At 37.8% G+C, this 20,934-nt stretch overlaps 1 protein-coding gene across 1 annotated transcript in view; it reads left to right on the forward strand.

The window, feature by feature from the left end:
* Positions 1-20,934, forward strand: part of LOC121369163 (leucine-rich repeats and immunoglobulin-like domains protein 3) — a 66,310-nt gene that overhangs the window by 7,048 nt on the left and 38,328 nt on the right. Inside the window, exons 3-4 of the mRNA XM_041494059.1 lie at positions 17,727-17,798; positions 18,145-18,216. Of these exons, the coding sequence (XP_041349993.1) occupies positions 17,727-17,798; positions 18,145-18,216 (144 nt within the window). The remainder of the gene's footprint in view (positions 1-17,726; positions 17,799-18,144; positions 18,217-20,934) is intronic.

A 20,934-nucleotide genomic window follows, 5' to 3' on the forward strand; every position in this document is an offset into this window, starting at 1 on the left:
TATGGATAGAAGGGTAGGTGGAGGGAGAGAAGTATGGATAGAAGGGTGGAGGGATTTTAGATGAACGGATGGGACAGAACTGTAAATATTGTATATAAATTTATTAAAATCTAGTATATTTAATTCCCTTGATCATCTAAGAATAACTCTGAAAATGATATAGCAACATTAATGTATTGTTTATATTGGAATTCTTGTGCTACTGAATAATTTACCTTGTCCTTCCCAAAGGGAACGCCGTATTCTTACTATGGTATATACGGTAAATATTTAATGGTGAATACGTATTGTATTTAAGTAAATAAGTAGTACTACAAGTTATTTATGTTATGTAATTTTCTTAACATGCCTCTGTCTCAATATGGTTTAGGCACTCAAGATATTTATTTCTGAGCCAATTGAAATTATTTACAAAAAAACAATGTTCTTGGAGGCTAGGGAGGACTATAGTGTACTATTCCAATTACACTTCTGTTCCCTTGTATACTCAACAACCCATTAGCACTTGGTCTGCCTGTACCAGGTACTGGTTATCATCACAGCTAATTAATTACACATGGTGCTTCACAAGCTGTGAAAATAAAACTGCCCTGTTGGTAATTGGTAGCTTCTTCGCACCTCCAAGTCTACTACAGACTGAGCCCAGCCCACTTCACCTCCATCTATTGTGATAATTGTTTTGAAGTTTTGCCCCTAATTGACTAGTGATTCTTTACAACACAGCAGTACTGTGGCTTGTGTTTGTTTAACACAGACAAACAGAAATCAGTATAAACATGATGAGCTGAAGTCTGCCACTAACCACTAACAACTGTCTACTTGACTTGACTAGGAGTTTAACGTGTCCATATACCTCTATGGTTTTGAACACCCCTATCCCGAATCCAGCCTCCGATAAAGGGGGGGGGGGGGGGGGGGGGGGGGGGTCCGACCAGGGACACCAGCCACTAACCCACTGTCCTGGACAGTCCAGATAGTGGAAGCTTAATTGGATAAAAGCACAAAAATTAATTATAAAGAAAGAAGCTGATGGGATGGGATGGGAACTCTATTTACGTGCCCATATCCACAGAGGTTCAGGCACGCCTCTGACTTAGCCAGTGACCAATTAAAAAAAGAAGCTGACATCTGGATGAATGTCTACCAATATGAAGGAAGGAAATGTTTTAATGATGCACTCAACACAATTTATTTACGGTTATATGGCATCAAACATATGGTTAAGAACCACACAGATATTGAGAGAGGAAATCCTCTGTTGCCACTTCATGGGCTACTCTCTTCGATTAGCAGCAAGGGATCTTTTATATGCACCATCCCACTGACAGGACAGCACATAACACAGCCTTTGATATACTAGTCATGGTGCACTGGTTGGAACAAGAAATAGCCCAATGGGCCCACCGATGGGGATCAATCCTAAACCCGACCGCACATTAAGCAAGCGCTTTACCATTGGGTTATGTCCCACCCCCTCTACCAATAGGAGTGGCTTATTTTTTAGTTTAAATGTATGCTTATTTTAAAGATATCCAAGTTACCTATAGGGGAAAAATTCTAATTCATGATGTTATTTTTAGGGTAGGGGTGGTGGGGTTTTTGGGGGGACTGGATATTTTTTTTTCATTTATAAAGCTTCACTTTATACATTTAAAACAAAATCAAAATAAAGTTTTAAAGTAATATTCTAATAATAATTTTTAAAACCCTAGTATAGCAGGTGTGGATTTAGGTAGGGGTGGAATTTGCTATCCCCTATTTTGGTCAAGTGATTTGGTGTCGAAATTACCGTGTGTTAAGTTTTCATCAAATAGCTGTAGTTTAAAACTTGATCAGGTGTCATTAAAACAAGGGCTATTTCTCACTCCAGCCAGTGCACCACGACTGGTATATCAAAGGCCGTGGTATGTGCTATCCTGTTGGTGGGGTAGTGCATATAAAATAGCCCTACCTACTAATGGAAAAATGTATTGGGGTTTCCTCTCTAAGACTTTAAAAATTACTAAATGTTTGACATCCAGTAGCCGATGATTAATAAATCAATGTTCTCTAGTGGTGTCGTTAAACAAAATGAACAAACAAAAAATCATTAAAACAACCTCCTTTCCTTTCCAAACTACTTTCGATTAATGTTACCCCCTCCACCACCATGTGGCCCATCCACCTCTATCCCTCAATTTTAAAATCCTAGATCCCCACCTGACCACTGTAATGATGTGTAATATCAAAACATACCATACATATGTAGGGTGGTGGTGACATGACATTAAACAAAAATCACGAGTAATATTATGTTATTGTACAGACCTATGATTAATCCGGGTCTGAGAATGTGTGTGTATTGCGATTATCAGTGAAATGTGACTAGTGTATCACCACATGTGTTAGTGCACCAGTCTGAGTGCGCCTGTAATCGACACACAGGAAATTGATTGGTGATAATAACAGCAGTCCAGTTTAAAATTCAAAGATTGCAAGTTGTCATAGACACTGACTGGTACTCTGCAGTGATAACCTCGTAATCTCACAGGCGCTTTAACCATCCACTCTCCAGGGGTGCTATCCAAGGTTCACCGTTGATAGGGCTGTATAAAACACATTCATTTTGGGTGTGAACCACCGAACATTTTGAGACTAGTTGGACAACAGTTTGTTCAGTATTGTTGGGGTTTTTCTGGTTTTTTCTGGGTTTTTTTTTTTTTGGAGCATATAGTACGCTAAAATTCTACACAGTAACATCTGTAGATAACATATCATTATCTCAAATAGGGAATCCAGCTATCTGAATACGAGGCCTTAGATGATTTCCCCAATCATCTAATATAGGTCTGGTAGAAATAAACATGTATTAAATAGCCACTACTACTAAGATGATTTTCCCACTCATCTAATATAGGTCTGGTAGAAATAAACATGTATTAAATAGCCACTACTACTAAGATGATTTCCCCACTCATCTAATATAGGTCTGGTAGAAATAAACATGTATTAAATAGCCACTACTACTAAGATGATTTCCCCACTCATCTAATATAGGTCTGGTACAAATAAACATGTATTAAATAGCCACTACTACTAAGATGATTTCCCCACTCATCTAATATAGGTCTGGTACAAATAAACATGTATTAAATAGCCACTACTACTAAGATGATTTCCCCACTCATCTAATATAGGTCTGGTACAAATAAACATGTATTAAATAGCCACTACTACTAAGATGCCGTATTTTTGTGTATTTCTGTGTAGTGTCTATAACATGATTCACTGATATATAGTTGAAATTGTTGTTTATTTTAAAAAGCACAGTGATGTACATGTAATGATGTAGTCGTTTTGCATACCAATGCTTTAAGAACATATATTTGTATGTGTTTTTTCCCCTGTCATGCTGCAATCTGTATGTATACAATTGTTTGTCTGCCTACAGAAGATTTATTTAACACCGTTCAGTACAGGGCAGGTTAATTCCGGTGACTGTTGCCATATGACACCTGTTTGCAGGTGGGCAGGTAACACAAAACCCTTGGAGGTGACACTGGTTTGCCGGTATTGTTGTTCTAGTAGATTTCATAAACAGGTCTTCCCATTGTTGTATCTGTTTTCAATAATACACTCGGATCATTCAGTTTGAAAATATGTGCAGATGGCAGGATGTATGTAATTATTATAATTAAAAAAATAAAATAATAATCATCATAATAATTCCTGTGATCTATTATTTAAAAGTTTTACATTTATCCTATGAAATACAAATAATAAATTAAATAGTTAGTATTAAATGTATAGCTCCCTAGCTGGTTGCCTTTCATGTTTGTACTATCCCTGCCTTCCCCATTACTAATTGCTGGAATCTGTCATGGCTGGTTGCATAGAATACCTGTACTATAGAGTATCTGTATTATCTCTGCCTCCCCCAGTGCTAATTGCTGGAAACTCCCTTGGCTGGATTCATAGAGCATCTGTACTATCCCTGCCTCCCCCAGTGGTAATTTGTAGAATTTCCCTTAGTTGGTTGCATATAGTATATGTACTACCCCTGCCTCCCCCATTGCTAAATTCTAGAATCTCCCTAAGCTGGTTGCATAGAGTATTTGTACCATCCCTACCTCCCCCAGTGCTAATTTCTGGAATCTCCCTTAGCTGGTTGCATAGAGTATTTGTACCATCCCTACCTCCCCCAGTGTTAATTTCTGGAATCTCCTCTGGCTGGTTACATCAGGTGTTTGTTATTTATATGATTTGCAGATCTGTGTGCATATCAATTTGTCAGATCGCTGTTGGTCCTGACCTGTGAATATCTCTGTGCACCTCTGCACCGCGCGGCCCTGAAACTTGAGAAATTTGTCTGCTTGAAACCCCAGCCATCACCCAGCCTGGAGCAGACAGACATACATTTAACAGCCAGAGACATTTTGTTTCTTGTTTTTCGTCTTCGTAAAACTGCAGTCACACATTGAAAAATAATCTGTCTCATTTGGTTGGCCTGGTTTATGTTACACTGTAACAATCATTCAGATTAAGATTACCACATACGGTAGTTATTTTTCAGATTAAATAAAACTGATATCTAATTCCTGTAACATAAGTTATGTTGTGATAAAAATATAAGTGTAATAGAGGAATAATGATTGGCATCTACAAGACAACATACTGCTATAAACATGTTTGCTAATGTTTATGTAATGAATTATATAGATCTGTTTAAGTTGCTTGTGAACTTTGAAACCAGTAGCTTTGTGGTAGTGACATGCCACGGGTCACAGAATCGATCACCCTCAATGGATTATGTTTTTTCTCCTCTGTCCCACAGGGCCTCATAACTGGTACATCAAAGACCATGTTATGTATTATTCCCTTTATGGGAAACTGAGGATAAAAGATCGCTTAGTGCATTTTGGAAGGAGTAGCCAATGGAGGCAATGGATTTCCTTGTTCCTCTTTTATTCTCTCCCCTTATCTCCTCTCTCTCTCTCTCTCTCTCTCTCTCTCTCTCTCTCTCTCTCTCTCTCTCTCTCTCTCTCTCTCTCTCTCTCCATCTCCATTTTCTCTCTTCCTCCATCTCCCTCTTTCTCTTCTATCTTTTCCTCCTCCCTCTTTCTTGCTCTTTTCTTTCCTTCTCCCCCCTTTCTCTCGATCTATCTTCTCTCTTTCTTCTCTCTCTCTCCCTCTCCTCTCTCTCTCTCTCTCTCTCTCTCTCTCTCTCTCTCCTCTCTCTGCCTCATTTTCTCTCTCTTCCCCCCCTCTCTCTCTCTCTCTCTCTCTCTCTCTCTCTCTCTCTGCCTCATTTTCTCTCTCTTCCCCCCCCCTCTCTCTCTCTCTCTCCCTCTCCCTCTCCCCCTCTCTCTCCCTCTCTCTCCCTCTTTCTCCCTCTATCTTTCTCTCACACACAACTATGTGTCGATATCACCATATGTTAAGACACCACCAAAATGGGCGGCCATAAGTTTAAAAATGTACTGAGGTGTAATTAAAACAAACATTCCTTTTCTCTCCTTTTGAAAACCGTACCCCTCTCACTGGGTTATCAAATTCCCCCCAGCTAGTATCAGTTGCTAGCAGCTGCAGTACTTTGCCATTGATTTAGTGTGCAAGTTGACTTGGGTAGAACCATTAATGTGAAATGGTGATACCGAAATCCATGTGATTCACAGAGACTCTGAAACCGACACTGCTCTGCCATGTGTGCTGTCCTCGTGGTGCAGGTGTGGCTAGCATGCTGTATATCACACGATCCTTTCATCAGCGATGGGTTTCGCTTCCCTTTACCCCCTCCACCCCGACTTAATGATACCTCTCCGGTTCACAGTAAACCCAGAAGACCCACTTTTCGTGCAGTTTTATCTTTGCTGTGCTATTTTTATTGGCCGAAGTGAATTATGAATTAAAAGTTAAATACAGGGAAGGACAAAATGTTGTCAATTAATAGTTAATGGAATAGGGATTGTGTGTGTAAAGGAATGTGGTATATGGTATGTACAAGGCTATGAAAATTGTGATTAAGATCTTGTTGATTCAGGGTTTGACAAATCCAGTAGCCTCCCCTGATCCTCAGTAGTGAATTTTAGGTCTAAGTCCAGCTTTGAGTGTTTTTACTGTTATAATATTTAGCACTCTCTAACAAACAACAGTGTTATATGACAGTGTTAAAAGGAATGTGGTATATGGTATGTACATGGTTATGAAAATTGTTATTACGATTATTGATTCAGGGTTAGACTTCAGTAGCCTCTCCCCCCCCCCCCCCCCCCCCCCCACCACTGGTCCGAGTCAAGTTTAGAAGTTTATACTGTACTAATATTTAGCACACTCTTAACAACAGTGTTACATGACCCATCAAATTCATCTACAACTTCCATTTCATCTTTTAATTATTAATTATTAAAAGACTTCTTGTCGAATATTGCAAGTTAACATTGAATATAAATTATTCATTGGCAAGACTTTATACAGAAACACATTTTACATCCATCAGTGGAGATGGAGAAGAAAAAAAAAAAAGAGCAAATATTTGAAAATGTTTTGAGGAGAGCATTTGTTGATTGTTGTCAGTAGAGTACATTCAAATGTGAGAAGATCCATTTCATAGAATCCAAACACACACACACATGCCGTATGAAATCAATAACTTTAGTCAGTTTCATAGCTTGTCATGTTTACTCTACATTAATGCAGTGAAAAGAGAAACAAGATCACTACATTAAACAAGATGACATTCATTTCATAATGTAATACTTAACATTCATCAAGTTTGTCAGGTTTCTTTTTTAAATATTCGGGTTTAATTTCCGTTTCCAAAATACTTAATGTAAACTTTGTCAGACAGATGAAAAAAAAATGTTCCGATCACTGTAACATGAATAAGAAAAGGGAAAAAAGAGAGTTAAAATAGAAATTCTAAAGGTGTGTTACCACAGTTTAACTTACAGTAGCATGAAAGTTTTATTGATTTAAAGTGTAATTTATTGTATAAACAGCAAACGGATAAGGAACAAGTTTGCTAACTTGCAACTTGTATACATATAAGTGGTAAAACTTAGGGAATAACTTACATATATATATATATATATATATATATCAATGTGTTGTTCTATCCCAAATTGAGTTTTATTGGTGAAGCACTAAGTAGTGTAGGTTTATCACCTGAAATGTAGTGTTATTGGTGAAGCAGTAAGTAGTGTAGGTTTATCACCTGAAATGTAGTGTTATTGGTGAAGCATTAAGTAGTGTAGGTTTATCACCTGAAATGTAGTGTTATTGGTGAAGCATTAAGTAGTGTAGGTTTATCACCTGAAATGTAGTGTTATTGGTGAAGCATTAAGTAGTGTAGGTTTATCACCTTAAATTTAGGTTTATTGGTGAAGCATTAAGTAGTGTAGGTTTATCACCTGAAATGTAGTGTTATTGGTGAAGCATTAAGTAGTGTAGGTTTATCACCTGAAATGTAGTGTTATTGGTGTAGGTTTAGCATGTAAGGTGAGCATTAAGTAGGTTTTATCACCTGAAATGTGTTAGTGTTATTGGTGAAGCATTAAGTAGTGTAGGTTTATCACCTGAAATGTAGTGTTATTGGTGAAGCATTAAGTAGTGTAGGTTTATCACCTGAAATGTAGTGTTATTGGTGAAGCATTAAGTAGTGTAGGTTTATCACCTGAAATTTAGGTTTATTGGTGAAGCATTAAGTAGTGTAGGTTTATATACTGAAATCTTAGAGATCTGATTAGATTCATTCTTACAAATGTGTTGAATTAGAATAATACATAAATTTTGTACATTACAAAATAATTTTTCAATAGAAACAGTTTATTTTTTTAAATAACTTGCTATTACGTACTAAAAAGTAAAAATGATTGAACATTTGTGCACTTAATTCAAAGACTTAATTCAGCATTCTATTTATTTATGTGTTTTTTTAATTTAGTTTTTTTATAAATCCAATTCAGACTAATTTACTTATCTGTACTAAGAATATAACAATATTGTATTTAATCATTCAATCTTTTTCATTATAACATGACACCATTACTACTGACATGATAAGAGAAACATATTTCCCATGTAATATACACTGATACAGGTACATACGCCTTATGAGTAGAGAAATGTGAAAACGAAATTGAACAACAGGTTAAAAAAAAGAAAAAAAGAATCTCAAACATGAGCTCATTAAAAATGCTGCCCAACTTGAACATAGCAGGCCAGCTTAGAATGTAACAAAGCCCCCAGCTAGTCCAGGAAACCCAGCAAAGCTTCTTGTGTGTAGTGTTCGGGAAATAAAGACAACCAATGTGAATAAAAATGCAAAGAAAGCCTCAGCCATTGGGGCCCTCTTGCCATTGACAAGCCTTTGCCCAGGTGTATTGGGCAAGGCCCAATATCCCTCTCGAGAATTGTTTCGTTGTGTTAATCCGGAGAAATAACTATTGGGCTTGGGACGTGTGTGAATACGGACGGGAGAGAGGTATTGGGCTCGGGGACGACTGTGAATACAGACGTGCTGAAAGAAAGAGCCTCTTCAGCCAAGCCTAAAGGAAGTCTTGCTCTCGAGTCGGCTGTCAAAGCATGCCCCCTGTGACCGCCAACACAATGCCCCCCTGGCTTTATTGTCCGTGGTTTCATTCCACCAACCTGACGCTGAATAGCCACGGTGTGAGCAAACCGGAGGAGCTGGTGGTTTATTCAGGGTGGGGAGGGTAGACTCACTTGAAATAATGGGTTGTGGGGGGGGGGGGGGAGATCCACTTGTCACAATGTGTTCAGTGTGGGAAGGGGATCTACTTGTCATAATGTTTTAATGTAAATTTGATACAGGGACCAATGGTTTATCTAGGGTGGAGAGGGGATGGGAGATCCACTAGACACATTGTGTTCATATACATTTGATACTGGGGCTGATGGGTTATCTAAGGTGGGGAAGGCAGAAACATTTGTCACACTATGTTTAGGGTGGTGAAAGGAGATCCACTTGTGATGTTGTGTTAATATAAACTTGATACAGGGGCTGATGGTTTATCCAGGGTGGGGAGAGGAGATCCACTTGTCATGTTGTGTTAATATAAACTTGATACAGGGGCTGATGGTTTATCCAAGGTGGGGAGAGGAGATCCACTTGTCATGTTGTGTTAATATAAACTTGATACAGGGACTGGTGGTTTATCCAAGGTGGGGAGAGGAGATCCACTTGTCATGTTGTATTAATATAAACTTGATACAGGGACTGGTGGTTTATCCAGGGTGGGGAGAGGAGATCCACTTGTCATGTTGTGTTAATATAAACTTGATACAGGGGCTGATGGTTTATCCAGGGTGGGGAGAGGAGATCCACTTGTCATGTTGTGTTAATATAAACTTGATACAGGGACTGGTGGTTTATCCAAGGTGGGGAGAGGAGATCCAGTTGTGATGTTGTGTTAATATAAACTTGATACAGGGACTGGTGGTTTATCCAGGGTGGGGAGAGGAGATCCACTTGTCATGTTGTGTTAATATAAACTTGATACAGGGGCTGATGGTTTATCCAGGGTGGGGAGAGGAGATCCACTTGTCATGTTGTGTTAATATAAACTTGATACAGGGACTGGTGGTTTATCCAAGGTGGGGAGAGGAGATCCACTTGTCATGTTGTGTTAATATAAACTTGATACAGGGACTGGTGGTTTATCCAGGGTGGGGAGAGGAGATCCACTTGTCATGTTGTGTTAATATAAACTTGATACAGGGGCTGATGGTTTATCCAGGGTGGGGAGAGGAGATCCACTTGTCATGTTGTGTTAATATAAACTTGATACAGGGGCTGATGGTTTATCCAGGGTGGGGAGAGGAGATCCACTTGTCATGTTGTGTTAATATAAACTTGATACAGGGGCTGATGGTTTATCCAGGGTGGGGAGAGGAGATCCACTTGTCATGTTGTGTTAATATAAACTTGATACAGGGGCTGATGGTTTATCTAGGGTGGGGAGAGCAGACTCAGTTGTCACATATAATACTGTAAATATAAACTTGATACTAGGGCTGATGTTTTTTTCTAGGGTGGGGAGGGCATTTTATACACTAAACTGGTGGTTTGTCTAGGGTGAGGAGGGGAGAACCATTTGTTCATATAAATTAGATAGCTAGAGATAGTGGGAAGAGGAGGGGGAGAACCATTTGTTCATATAAATTAGATAGCTAGAGATAGTGGGAAGAGGAGGGGGAGAACCATTTGTTCATATAAATTAGATAGCTAGAGATAGTGGGAAGAGGAGGGGGAGAACCATTTGTTTATGAATATAAATTAGATAGCTAGAGATAGTGGGAAGAGGAGGAGAACCATTTGTTCATATAAATTAGGTAGCTAGAGATAGTGGGGAGAGGAGGAGAAGAACCATTTGTTTCAGTGTGTTCATATAGATTTGATAACTGGACATGGTGATGGTGGTGTGTGTGGAGGGGTAGGTAGAAACCATTTTTACAATGTGTTCTTATAAATTTCAAACAGGAGACACTGATGTATTCAGGGTGAGGAGGTCAGTCTTTATAACACAGTTGACTTGATAACACTATGGTTGAGGACGTAGGTTGAAGTCGGTCTTTATAACACAGTTGACTTGATAACACTATGGTTGAGGACGTAGGTTGAAGTCGGTCTTTATAACACAGTTGACTTGATAACACTATGGTTGAGGACGTAGGTTGAAGTCAGTCTTTATAACACAGTTGACTTGATAACACTATGGTTGAGGACATAGGTTGAAGTCAGTCTTTATAACACAGTTGACTTGATAACACTATGGTTGAGGACGTAGGTTGAAGTCAGTCTTTGCCTTTAGTGTCTGTGTGATCCCTTATTTCTTTCCATCAGAATGCAACGAAATAAACATACCAATGTTACAATATCTGCGATTAATAAAATGTGAAATAAGCATATTAATCGACACCTACATGTATGTGAAATGTTATCAGACACAGATTTCTTCTAAAGCTAACATTTTGCAGGCTACATATATTTTTTTCTTCTTTCTCTTCTTATCCCAGTGGAATCTATATCCCCCAATTTGTCAGTGGTGGTGTTATGATATTGGGAGGTGATAGTGAAGCCGCGGTGTGGCAAGTCTTCGGTGGGTTGGCGCACGCTGGCAATGATTGCACTGCCAGGTGCCCTGCCATGATAACATCTGATACCCAGACAGCCATTTCAATACAATCGCTTCCAAGATGGCCGTCGCTCGCTGATACCATTCATAGACTGATACATGGTTTGATCTCTTTTGAGTGACAGTTCACAGCAAGAGTCGGTGTGTGTCAAGTATGGTGTGGTTTAAAAAAAAATTTTTAAAAAGAAGAAAAAGTGATTTCTGGTCTATTTTGGTGTCTGGGTTAATATATGGAAGAATTTATTTTTTTAAATCTGTACACTGGAATTTTGAAGTCATTTTGGTGCAGTTTGCTTTATTCTAACTTTATCCTTAGTTTCTAGGTTTAGTAAGATTTAATGCTTAATGTTAGGAAGAAAGATGGAGACAGACAGACAGACAGACAAAGAGACAGACAGTCGACATTTACATTTTATAATTGAGTCTTGGGTTTTCCCCAGTCCTACAATGTGTATCTCTTAAATTTAATAATATTTACATTTTTTTTTTTTTTTATGATCTTTGTGTAAAAAAACCCTACAACTTTCTTATCCATTTTGATACGGTAGTGCATTTTGTTCAATATTTCCTAAGTTTAATAATATATACATGTAATATATTTACTGTAAAATAAAATAAAAACCAGAGAGAAATATCACTTTACATGTACTTACCAGCTTATGACCTTTGTATAGAAGTTTTAATTGGATTTGTATTGTATTACTAAAAACTAGAGAGCACTTGTATGGCGGTATTCTCTGTCTGTGGTTTATGTTTATTTGGCCAGTATTTATGGCTTGTTTGAGGACTTTTGTACAAAAGAGATTGAATTTGAGTCTCCAGAGATATCCAGAAAACTAGTGTGTCATTACCCGAGTATGCAAGAAAACCCCATAAACAGCCAGTGTTTTTAATTGGTTGATATTACAAGTATTTAGTGTGAACATATTGTAACTGTGATGTATGTAGGCTACAGTGTAAAGCAAGAAATCTGTTATGTTTTAATTAATAGTAAGGGATATTTTGTGTATCATGGTCGTACCTAGCAGGGCAGTGATATAACACCTCCTCTTCCCCCCCCCCCCCCCCCCCCCCCCCCCAAACCCAACCCATCATCCCCGGAAAAATACAGTAAGTGTCCTTTTAAGTTTAAAAGATACATTTTTGTCTATGTTCCAATTCTTTCTTGTCCTGCCCTCCCCAATGGTTATTTTAGGCTCGATGTGTCGCCATATATATACATGTATGTACGTTAAACAGCCCTGTTATAGAAATCTCAATAGAAAGGTTGGAATAATAAAACCAAATCCCACCCAAAACAGCAGTCTTCTGAGGAGAGGTGGTTGCGTCGGTTGTGGGATCAAATCCCCTCGATGGACTCATTCTCTGATCAGGTTTTTTCTTGTCCCAACCAATGCCCCATGACTGGTGTATCAAAGACCATGGTATGTGCTATCCTGCATTAGTACATATGAAGGATCACTTGCTAGTAATGGAAGAATGTACCACGTTTTCTCTGAAGACTACGTATTAGAATTGCCAACTGTTTGACATTCAGTAACTGAATGAATTAATCAATGTGCTCTAGTGGTGTCGTCAAGTAAAACATAGAGTGGCAGCAGTGGGTTTCTTCTCTAATTATCTCTGTGGTCCATAATCTGATGCCATATAACCATAGTTAAAATATGTTGAGTGCATCATTGAATAAAACGAATTCTTTTTTTCTTCTTTTTTTAAACAAAACAAACGTAAGTTCTTTTAACTTGTTCTGAGGAGAGTCAGTTTGTTGCCCATGTTATTCCTGTTCTGAATACTGAAATAGATTTTTCTTTCAAAATATTTTATGTAAAGGACTCCAAAGAAAATGAGCCTATTTTATATACAAGTACACCTTGTCTTCCATACATACATGTCTATACTACTGTATATTTACCTGTATAATGTTACATCAATGTTAAATTGCAGCAAACAGAATTTTTACCTGTATTCCTACACAACACAAAATATATACCAAAACTCTAAAAAGAGCATTGTTTTATAAACAAGCACATCTCTATTTTTCATATATACATGAATACTGTCTATCTACCTGTATAATTTTTACATCAATGTTAAATTGCAACAAACATAATTTTTACCTGTATATATATGCAAAGACTCTAAAAAGAGCATTGTTTTCTGTCTATCTGCCTGTATAATTTTTTTACGTCAGTGTCAGACAGCACAACTAACCTTTACCTGTATTCCTACATGCAAAAACTAAATATGCCAAGATGCTATGAGTTTTCTTGTGATGGTGGTGTGCTTGATTGTGACCCAGATGTCAGCTCGAACACCCTGTTTGTCACTTGAAGTGAGAAATATATTGTCCCTGTGTCATTTTCAGGCAATGTGGCAATAAATTGTCTCGTTTAGATAAGCTGGGTCATGTTGTGGTTTGAGAAATTGAATCACAGGTCTGAACTCAACGTGTGAAGTGTTTATCTGCCCTCCTTTCCACATTTATCACCGCACAGTCAGCCCATGGAAATACTTTTATCGGCACCTAGTTACCTTTAGGTCTCTCTCTTTCTGCTTTTTTGGGGGTAACTACAGATTCTGATTATTTCACTTCGTAAAAATGTTATAGTGTAAGACTATAAAACTAGTCTTAACTTGCTTGATTTTAGATACAGCAGTTTTCTTTCTTTTACTTTTTTCTTCCATTATTTGGATTATTTATGTACAAAAACATTTTCTGAAAACTACTCTGATTGTGTTGTAGATTTACAATACATAAATATTTTTAAAAGAAAATCTGTGATAGTGTATTAAATTTGTTTTGTTTAACAACACTACTAGAGCATATTGATTTATTTATCATCGGCTACTGGATGTCAAACATTTGGTAATTGTGACACGTGTATAGTCTAGAGAGGAAACCCACTACATTTTTCCAATTGCAGCAAGGGATCTTTTATATGCATTTTGCCAGACAGGACAACACATACCTAAATATTTCCTCATATTGTTTTTTTGTATCTTTTTATTTGTCCTCAATTGTGACGTTTATATGTATCTATTAAACTTAACCTACCATAAAATGAATACATTATTGGTCCACTGGTCGGGATTAATCCCATGATCTCCGACCCCTCAGTCGGGAGGGGAGGGGTGGGGGGGGGGGGGTGGGGGGGGGGTGTGTGGATATGCCACCAACAAATCTTTGTTCCTGTTGCTTGAAATCTGTTTCCTACATGCGGGTTGAAGAAAACGTCCATTGATGTTAAACACGGAGCAGTGGTAGGAAAAAACAGCTGAAGCAACAGAAATACTATGATTTCGACTTAATTCTTATTTGCTGTGCATTCTTTTCAAGTGCTGCATGTTTTCATAGCCCTGTGTGGCATGTTTGTCTCCCTTTGCTTGCCCAGTCCACGTTTCTCATGTTGAACAAACACGGCAGAACCGTACAATAATTATATCCCGACGATTCGCGGGCCGATCTGCGTATTTACACTTCAGCCTTTAATTAAAAAGCAACTTCTTTCTCTTTCACACTTTCTGTTTGCGTGGCTTTACGGTGCTCCACAAGAAAAAGAACTGGTTCTCAGTATGTAAATGTCCGTTTCCATGGCAACATGGGGGTCGAGGGTAATTTGCCGTTGGGATAGGTATAAAATGAGAGATTTGACACAAAATGTTTGCCACCGTGTCTGCGAGATGTCATGACATTTATTCTTGTCCTAAAATTTCATGAAGCATATCAGTATCTGGATAGATGGATGGATGAATGGGTGGATAGATGGGTGGGTGGGTGGATGGGTGGATGGATGGATGGGTGGGTGGATGGATGGATGGGTGGGTGGGTGGATGGGTGGGTGGGTGGATAGATGGATGGGTGGATGGATGAGTGAAAAAATATATATCAGTTATTGGATGTCAAATGAAAATAAATGGATCATCGACACAGTACAAAAACTAGATGTCACACCAAAGCCTAACAAAAGGTGCGACTTTTCAGTTTGTATATTGATGTTGATGATCCATGATGAGTCCCATCTTTATTACCAAAAGTGTTTAACTGGTGATCTGGCAGTTACTGGGGATGGGTTTAGGTGGTGGGTGTGTATGTTCCCATCTCACTTATAAATATAAATCTTAGGGGGTAGTATAATAATAACATCCTTTCTATAGAGGGCACCACCTGTATCATACTATATCTTCTAATTAAAGGAGAAGGATTAAGTCTGGCTTGTTAGTAATAAGTATCCTACAATGTTTTTATCTCTAGAGAAAACTTTAGTATACATACATGTATATAATTATATAGGCAACAGAGGGCACCATATTTTGATTTTTAAGTGAGTGGGGCAATGCATTATCTTCAGAATTGGAAAGCCCAGGGTCCCCAGGTCCTTTTGCTTCTGTTTCTCTCTCTCTCTCTCTCTCTCTCTCTCTCTCTCTCTCTCTCTCTCTCTCTCTCTCTCTCTCTCTCTCTCTCTCTCTCTCTCTCTCTCTCTCTCTCTCTGTCTGTGTCTGTCTGTCTGTCTCTCTGTCTCTCTGTCTCTCTCTCTCTGTCTCTCTCTCTCTCTCTCTCTCTCTCTCTCTCTCTCTCTCTCTCTCTCTCTCTCTCTGCTCTGTCTGTCTGTCTGTCTGTGTGTGTCTCTCTCTCTCTCTCTCTCTCTCTCTCTCTCTCTCTCTCTCTCTCTCTTTTTCCTGCCTCTCTTTCTCTCTCTCTCTTCCTCTCTCTCTCTATCTCTCTCTCTCTCTCTCAACATTATTTACATTATAAAATACCTTGTAAAACAACCACCTGTCTACACTATCATATTTTAATCTCTACATACTAAAACAATCTTGCACAAGCATATATTTCTCTCTCTATCTCTCTATCCCTCTCTCTCTCTGCCTCTCTCTCTCTCAATCTCTCCCTCCCCCTCTCTATTTCCCCTTCTCTCTCTCTTTCTCTCTTTCTCTCTCTCTGCCTCTCTATCTCTCAACATTATTTACATTATAAAATACCTTGTAAAACAACCACCTGTCTACACTGTCATATTTTAATCTCTACATACTAAAACAATCTTGCACAAGCATATATTTCTCTCTATCTCTCTCTCTCTCTCTCTCTCTCTCTCTCTCTCTCTCTCTCTCTCTCTCTCTCTCTCTCTCTCTCTCTCTCTCTCTCTCTCTCTCTCTCTCTCTCTCTCTCTCTCTCCCCCTCCCCCTCTCTCTTCCCCCTCTCTCTTTCCCCTTCTCTCTCTCTCTTTCTCTCTCTCTGCCTCTCTATCTCTCAACATTATTTACATTATAAAATACCTTGTAAAACAACCACCTGTCTACACTATCATATTTTAATCTCTACATACTAAAACAATCTTGTACAAGCATATCTTGCATCATGTAGTTTATTATACACACGGCAAACCGGCAAACCGTAACTCATAATTAATTTCAAAGGTGTTACGTTTGGACGATTATTTTTCCTAATTGTAATGATAAAAAGTGATAGCGTTACCAGCTATTGTAAGATAGATCTTGTGATAAGATGGTGGTAGGAACTGTGTCTGTTATCCGGACACATCTCAAGTGCTAAAGACATTTCCACAAAGGCAGCAGATAACTGGCAAGCCCGTGTGTGTTGTGTTCGTTTGTTGGGGTATTTATATAGTGATAAATTTGTGAAACTCTACACTGGCCTCTAACACAAATCTATTTATTAGACTCTTAGGCGGAGGGCCACCGTTGTGTGACAGCCCGACAAATTGAGTAATACAGGTGTAGGGGCCACCCTATGTTATTACCTGACCCTGAACGTGGATATCACATTTCACTTGTTTGCAATCCACAATAGCGTTATCAGCTTAAGGGATTATGTGGTTACAAATGGATTGACTGAGTAATGTACATGTATTTTTACTGTTAAACTTGCGCATGTTTCCATGTTACCTGTCAGCTGAGCAAAATGAATGCGCATGTAGTAACATTCATCATCGCAAGTACTTTAATAGCTGATAAATTCGTCTTAGATGCACATATTTCCATGTTACCTGTCAGTTGATCTAAATGAATGAGCATGTAATAACATTCATTTCCACAAGTATCTTAACAGCTGATAAAAGACTTCTTCTGTTGTTTTTTGTAGACATGTTCATGCATTTTACATATAAGCCTGCACATTTTCTCATGTTACCTGTCAGTTGTCTAAAATAAATACACATGTAATAACAGTCATTTCCATAAGTACCCCAACAGCTGATGAAAAAAATGTTTTATTTAGATATGAAGATGGGTTTTTTTACATGTATGTTTGTGCGTATTTTGATGTTATGTGTTCTTTACTTAAAATAAATGTGCATGTAAATAATACTCATTTCCACAAGTAACTTAACAGATGATAAAAATATATAGATATTAACAAAAGGTGCATGCATTTCAAATGTAACAGTTACTTTGCACATATTTCCATGTAGTTATCTGTTATATATACATATAAATAGCATTTATTATATAAACATTTTTTTATCTAAACTGATTAAACTTTTTTAATACAGAAAGTTAATGTGCCTGTATTTCTGTATAGTGGAATGTGGTAAATGATACAAATTTAATTATTTTATTCTATTTTTTCAGAGACCTCAGTGACAACGATATCAAATTTATCAACAAATCCATCTTTCAAAATCTACCAGCTCTACTTGAAATGTAAGTTATATTTTACGTTTATTTATTATGACTATCTGTTTGTTTTGTTTTTTTGTTTTTTGTTTGTTTGGGTTTTTAGTTGTTTTTTGTGGGGTTTTAGCTTTTAAGTAATAATTTATTTTATTTTTAAATATACACATAATAAATGTTAGCAAATATATAACATGTTTTGTTTGGGATTTGTAGGGGAAGGGTCATAATTTTATTATTATTATTATTTTTTTTTTTTTAAACATAAATGCTATTGTGTATTATCAGAGAGAAGAGGCTTCAAGTTTAAATGATATAATTTTAAAAATGTATATATTTTCAGATTTTATTGTATTTCTATTTTATTCTTTTTCAGAAAAATTAATTACAACAAACTGACAGAATTGCCGATGTTTTCGTTGAATTCCACACTGAATCATTTGTCACTGTAAGTATTATTATTATTAAACTACAGGTGGCTGCTTGTTAGAGGTGGTTGCCTATTACAGGCAGTTATTTATTAAAAGGTGGTTGGTCACTAGAGGTGGATGTTTACTAGAGGTGTGCTTGGATTGTAACTTGACTCAACAGCAGAGTGTTTGATTGAGGTGTGACGGGTAATGGGATCAATCCATCTCAGTGAATTTAGGATTTATTTATAGATGGAAAGAAAATTAACGACACCTCAAGACATTTTAAAACTATTGCTATTTGGGGATCTAACTTTGTTATTTTGACACATGGTTAAGAGAAAAAGAAAGGAAACCTGCCACATGGGTTACTCCTATCAATAAAACCGCAAGGGATCTTTTACATGCACTTTCCCACAGGACTAAACACCACAGCCTTTGATATACCAGTCATTTTGCACTGGCTAAAACAAGAGATAGTCCAATGGGCCCACCAACAGGGATCGATCCCAGACTGACCATGTATCAAGCAAGCGCTTTACCACTGGGCTACGTCCTGTTCCCGTTTTCCCAGACCATGTTTCACAATTACTGTATATTACTAATACATGTTCATTAGTGCTCAGTAATTAAAACTTTGCTGCTGATGTCTTTTAAAAACATTTCCCCACAATGATAAAATTCATACGATTCTGTTACGAATCTTGCCTGTTGAATTGCCAATTCACCTTGTTTTCTAACAAAAGGCTTTTCTCGACAATCAAAGATCAAACTGTTTTATCACTGTTCAAACACTAGCGTGTCAATTGGCGCCAGTTCTTCACACCTGTGTTACGAGAAGATATGTACGATAACGAGTCGTGTCACAGGTATAACAAGTACAGAATACCTTGGCACGTCTACCTCTGACGTGCTGTGTCGTTGCATTCGGCAGCGAAATAACGATATCGTATGCATTTAACAAATCTTTATATCCTGTTTAATGACACCCCAGCTTATTGTTTAATCATTGACTAATAAGTAAAACATAGACATCAAAAGACTGTAGTATGTACTGTCCTGTTTAGGGAAAGTTCATATATAAAAGATTCCTTACTGCTTTTTGGTAGGATGTGATGGCAGCGAGTTTTCTTTCTCACTTGACCAAAAGTCAAAGTAATGATATGTTAATGTTCAAACTTAGCTGTACATAATTTACAATGTTACAATCGACCCAATGTCAAAGTAACCATACGTTAGTGTTCAAACTTAGCTGTACATAATTTACAATGTGCTGAGGTGTCGGTAACCAAACATTCCTTTCTTTTCTTTTCTTTTTTCTTTGTGACCTATTACATGTTCTATCTTCTCCAAGTCGCCCTTTATCTTGTTTGACCTGCCAATACAAGCTTCAATAACTTCAAACGCATGGTGATAAATTCTTGTGCGGTGCTTTCAAACCCCTTGGAAAAAAATGTAAGGTCTGCTCTGTAGTCTGCCCTACGACCTCTATCGGAGGATAGGAAGAAGAAATCCTTAACGCTATGCCTGCCAGCCTTCGTTCGTGTCCCTAAACATGCCCATATAGCGGATATCTCGAGTACCCTTGGCGACAGTATTTGCGGCTTATGTGACTTACTGAGGCCAGGAGTCGTTTTATGTTGTCGGGTAGATCGATTGGGTACATCTCTATGTTCTGTTGACAAGTCGACCTGCATTCCTTTATTGGATTATTCTGTCATGGTTTGACAATTGAGATAAAGCACAAATTCCAATACATGGTCGTATTGTGTTTGATAGCAAATAACATTATCTTTTTGTTTTTGTCTTTTCGGTATTTGAAATAACGTTATGGGCAGATTTAAGATATGGAAGAATTACAAGAAGGATGGTTACAAATCCATCTATATGCCTTTTATTACACCACCTCTCTTCATTTCCCAACCATGTGGAATCTCATTTTCTGAGTTTTTTTCTCATACCAGCCAGTGTCCCACAACTACCAGTAGTATTTCAAAGTCCATGGTGTGTGCTGTCCTGTCTATAGAAAAGTGCACCCAGTTAGTGTTATAGAAAAGTGCATGTAAAAGAACCCTTTGCTAAAGCATATTGATTTATTAATTATCGGCTTTTGGATGTCAAACATTTGGTAATTTAGACAGGAAACCCGCTACATTTTTTCATTAGTAGCAAGAGATCTTATATATGTACCATCCCACAGACAGGATAGCACATAACATGGCCTTTAATCACCAGTCATGGTGCACTGGCTGGAATGAGAAATAGCCCAATGGGCCCACCAATGGGGATCAATCTCAAACAGATTGCGCATCAACTTGATCAAGAGAGGACTTTACAACTGGGCTACATCCCGCCCCGAACCCTTTACTAATGCAAACATGTAGAGGATTTCCTCTTAAGACTATTTAATTATCAAATGTTTCACATCCAATAGTTGATGATTAATAAATCAGTGTGCTCTAATCGTGTCGTTAAACATAACAAACTTTAACTTTGTCATGATCACTTGGTAAAGATTTGGCTGGCTAACAGGCTAGCAAGCCATTTTGTAATGTTGTGGATCATTGCCATCAGTTGAATACATTGCTATTCTGTACTTATTAAAATTTCATATTGACCATAAGTCCAGAACCGATGATAAGTGATTGAAGGGTAGAGAGAAAATTCAGCTTTTCATTTCTGTCTGGATGAATATTTTCAACACTGCCCTGCCGAATCTCGGCCAAATACCAAGGCCATTCCAAGAGTACTGTATA

The sequence above is a fragment of the Gigantopelta aegis genome, chromosome 3 (genome assembly GCF_016097555.1).
Source record: "Gigantopelta aegis isolate Gae_Host chromosome 3, Gae_host_genome, whole genome shotgun sequence".
NCBI lineage: Eukaryota > Metazoa > Mollusca > Gastropoda > Neomphalida > Peltospiridae > Gigantopelta > Gigantopelta aegis.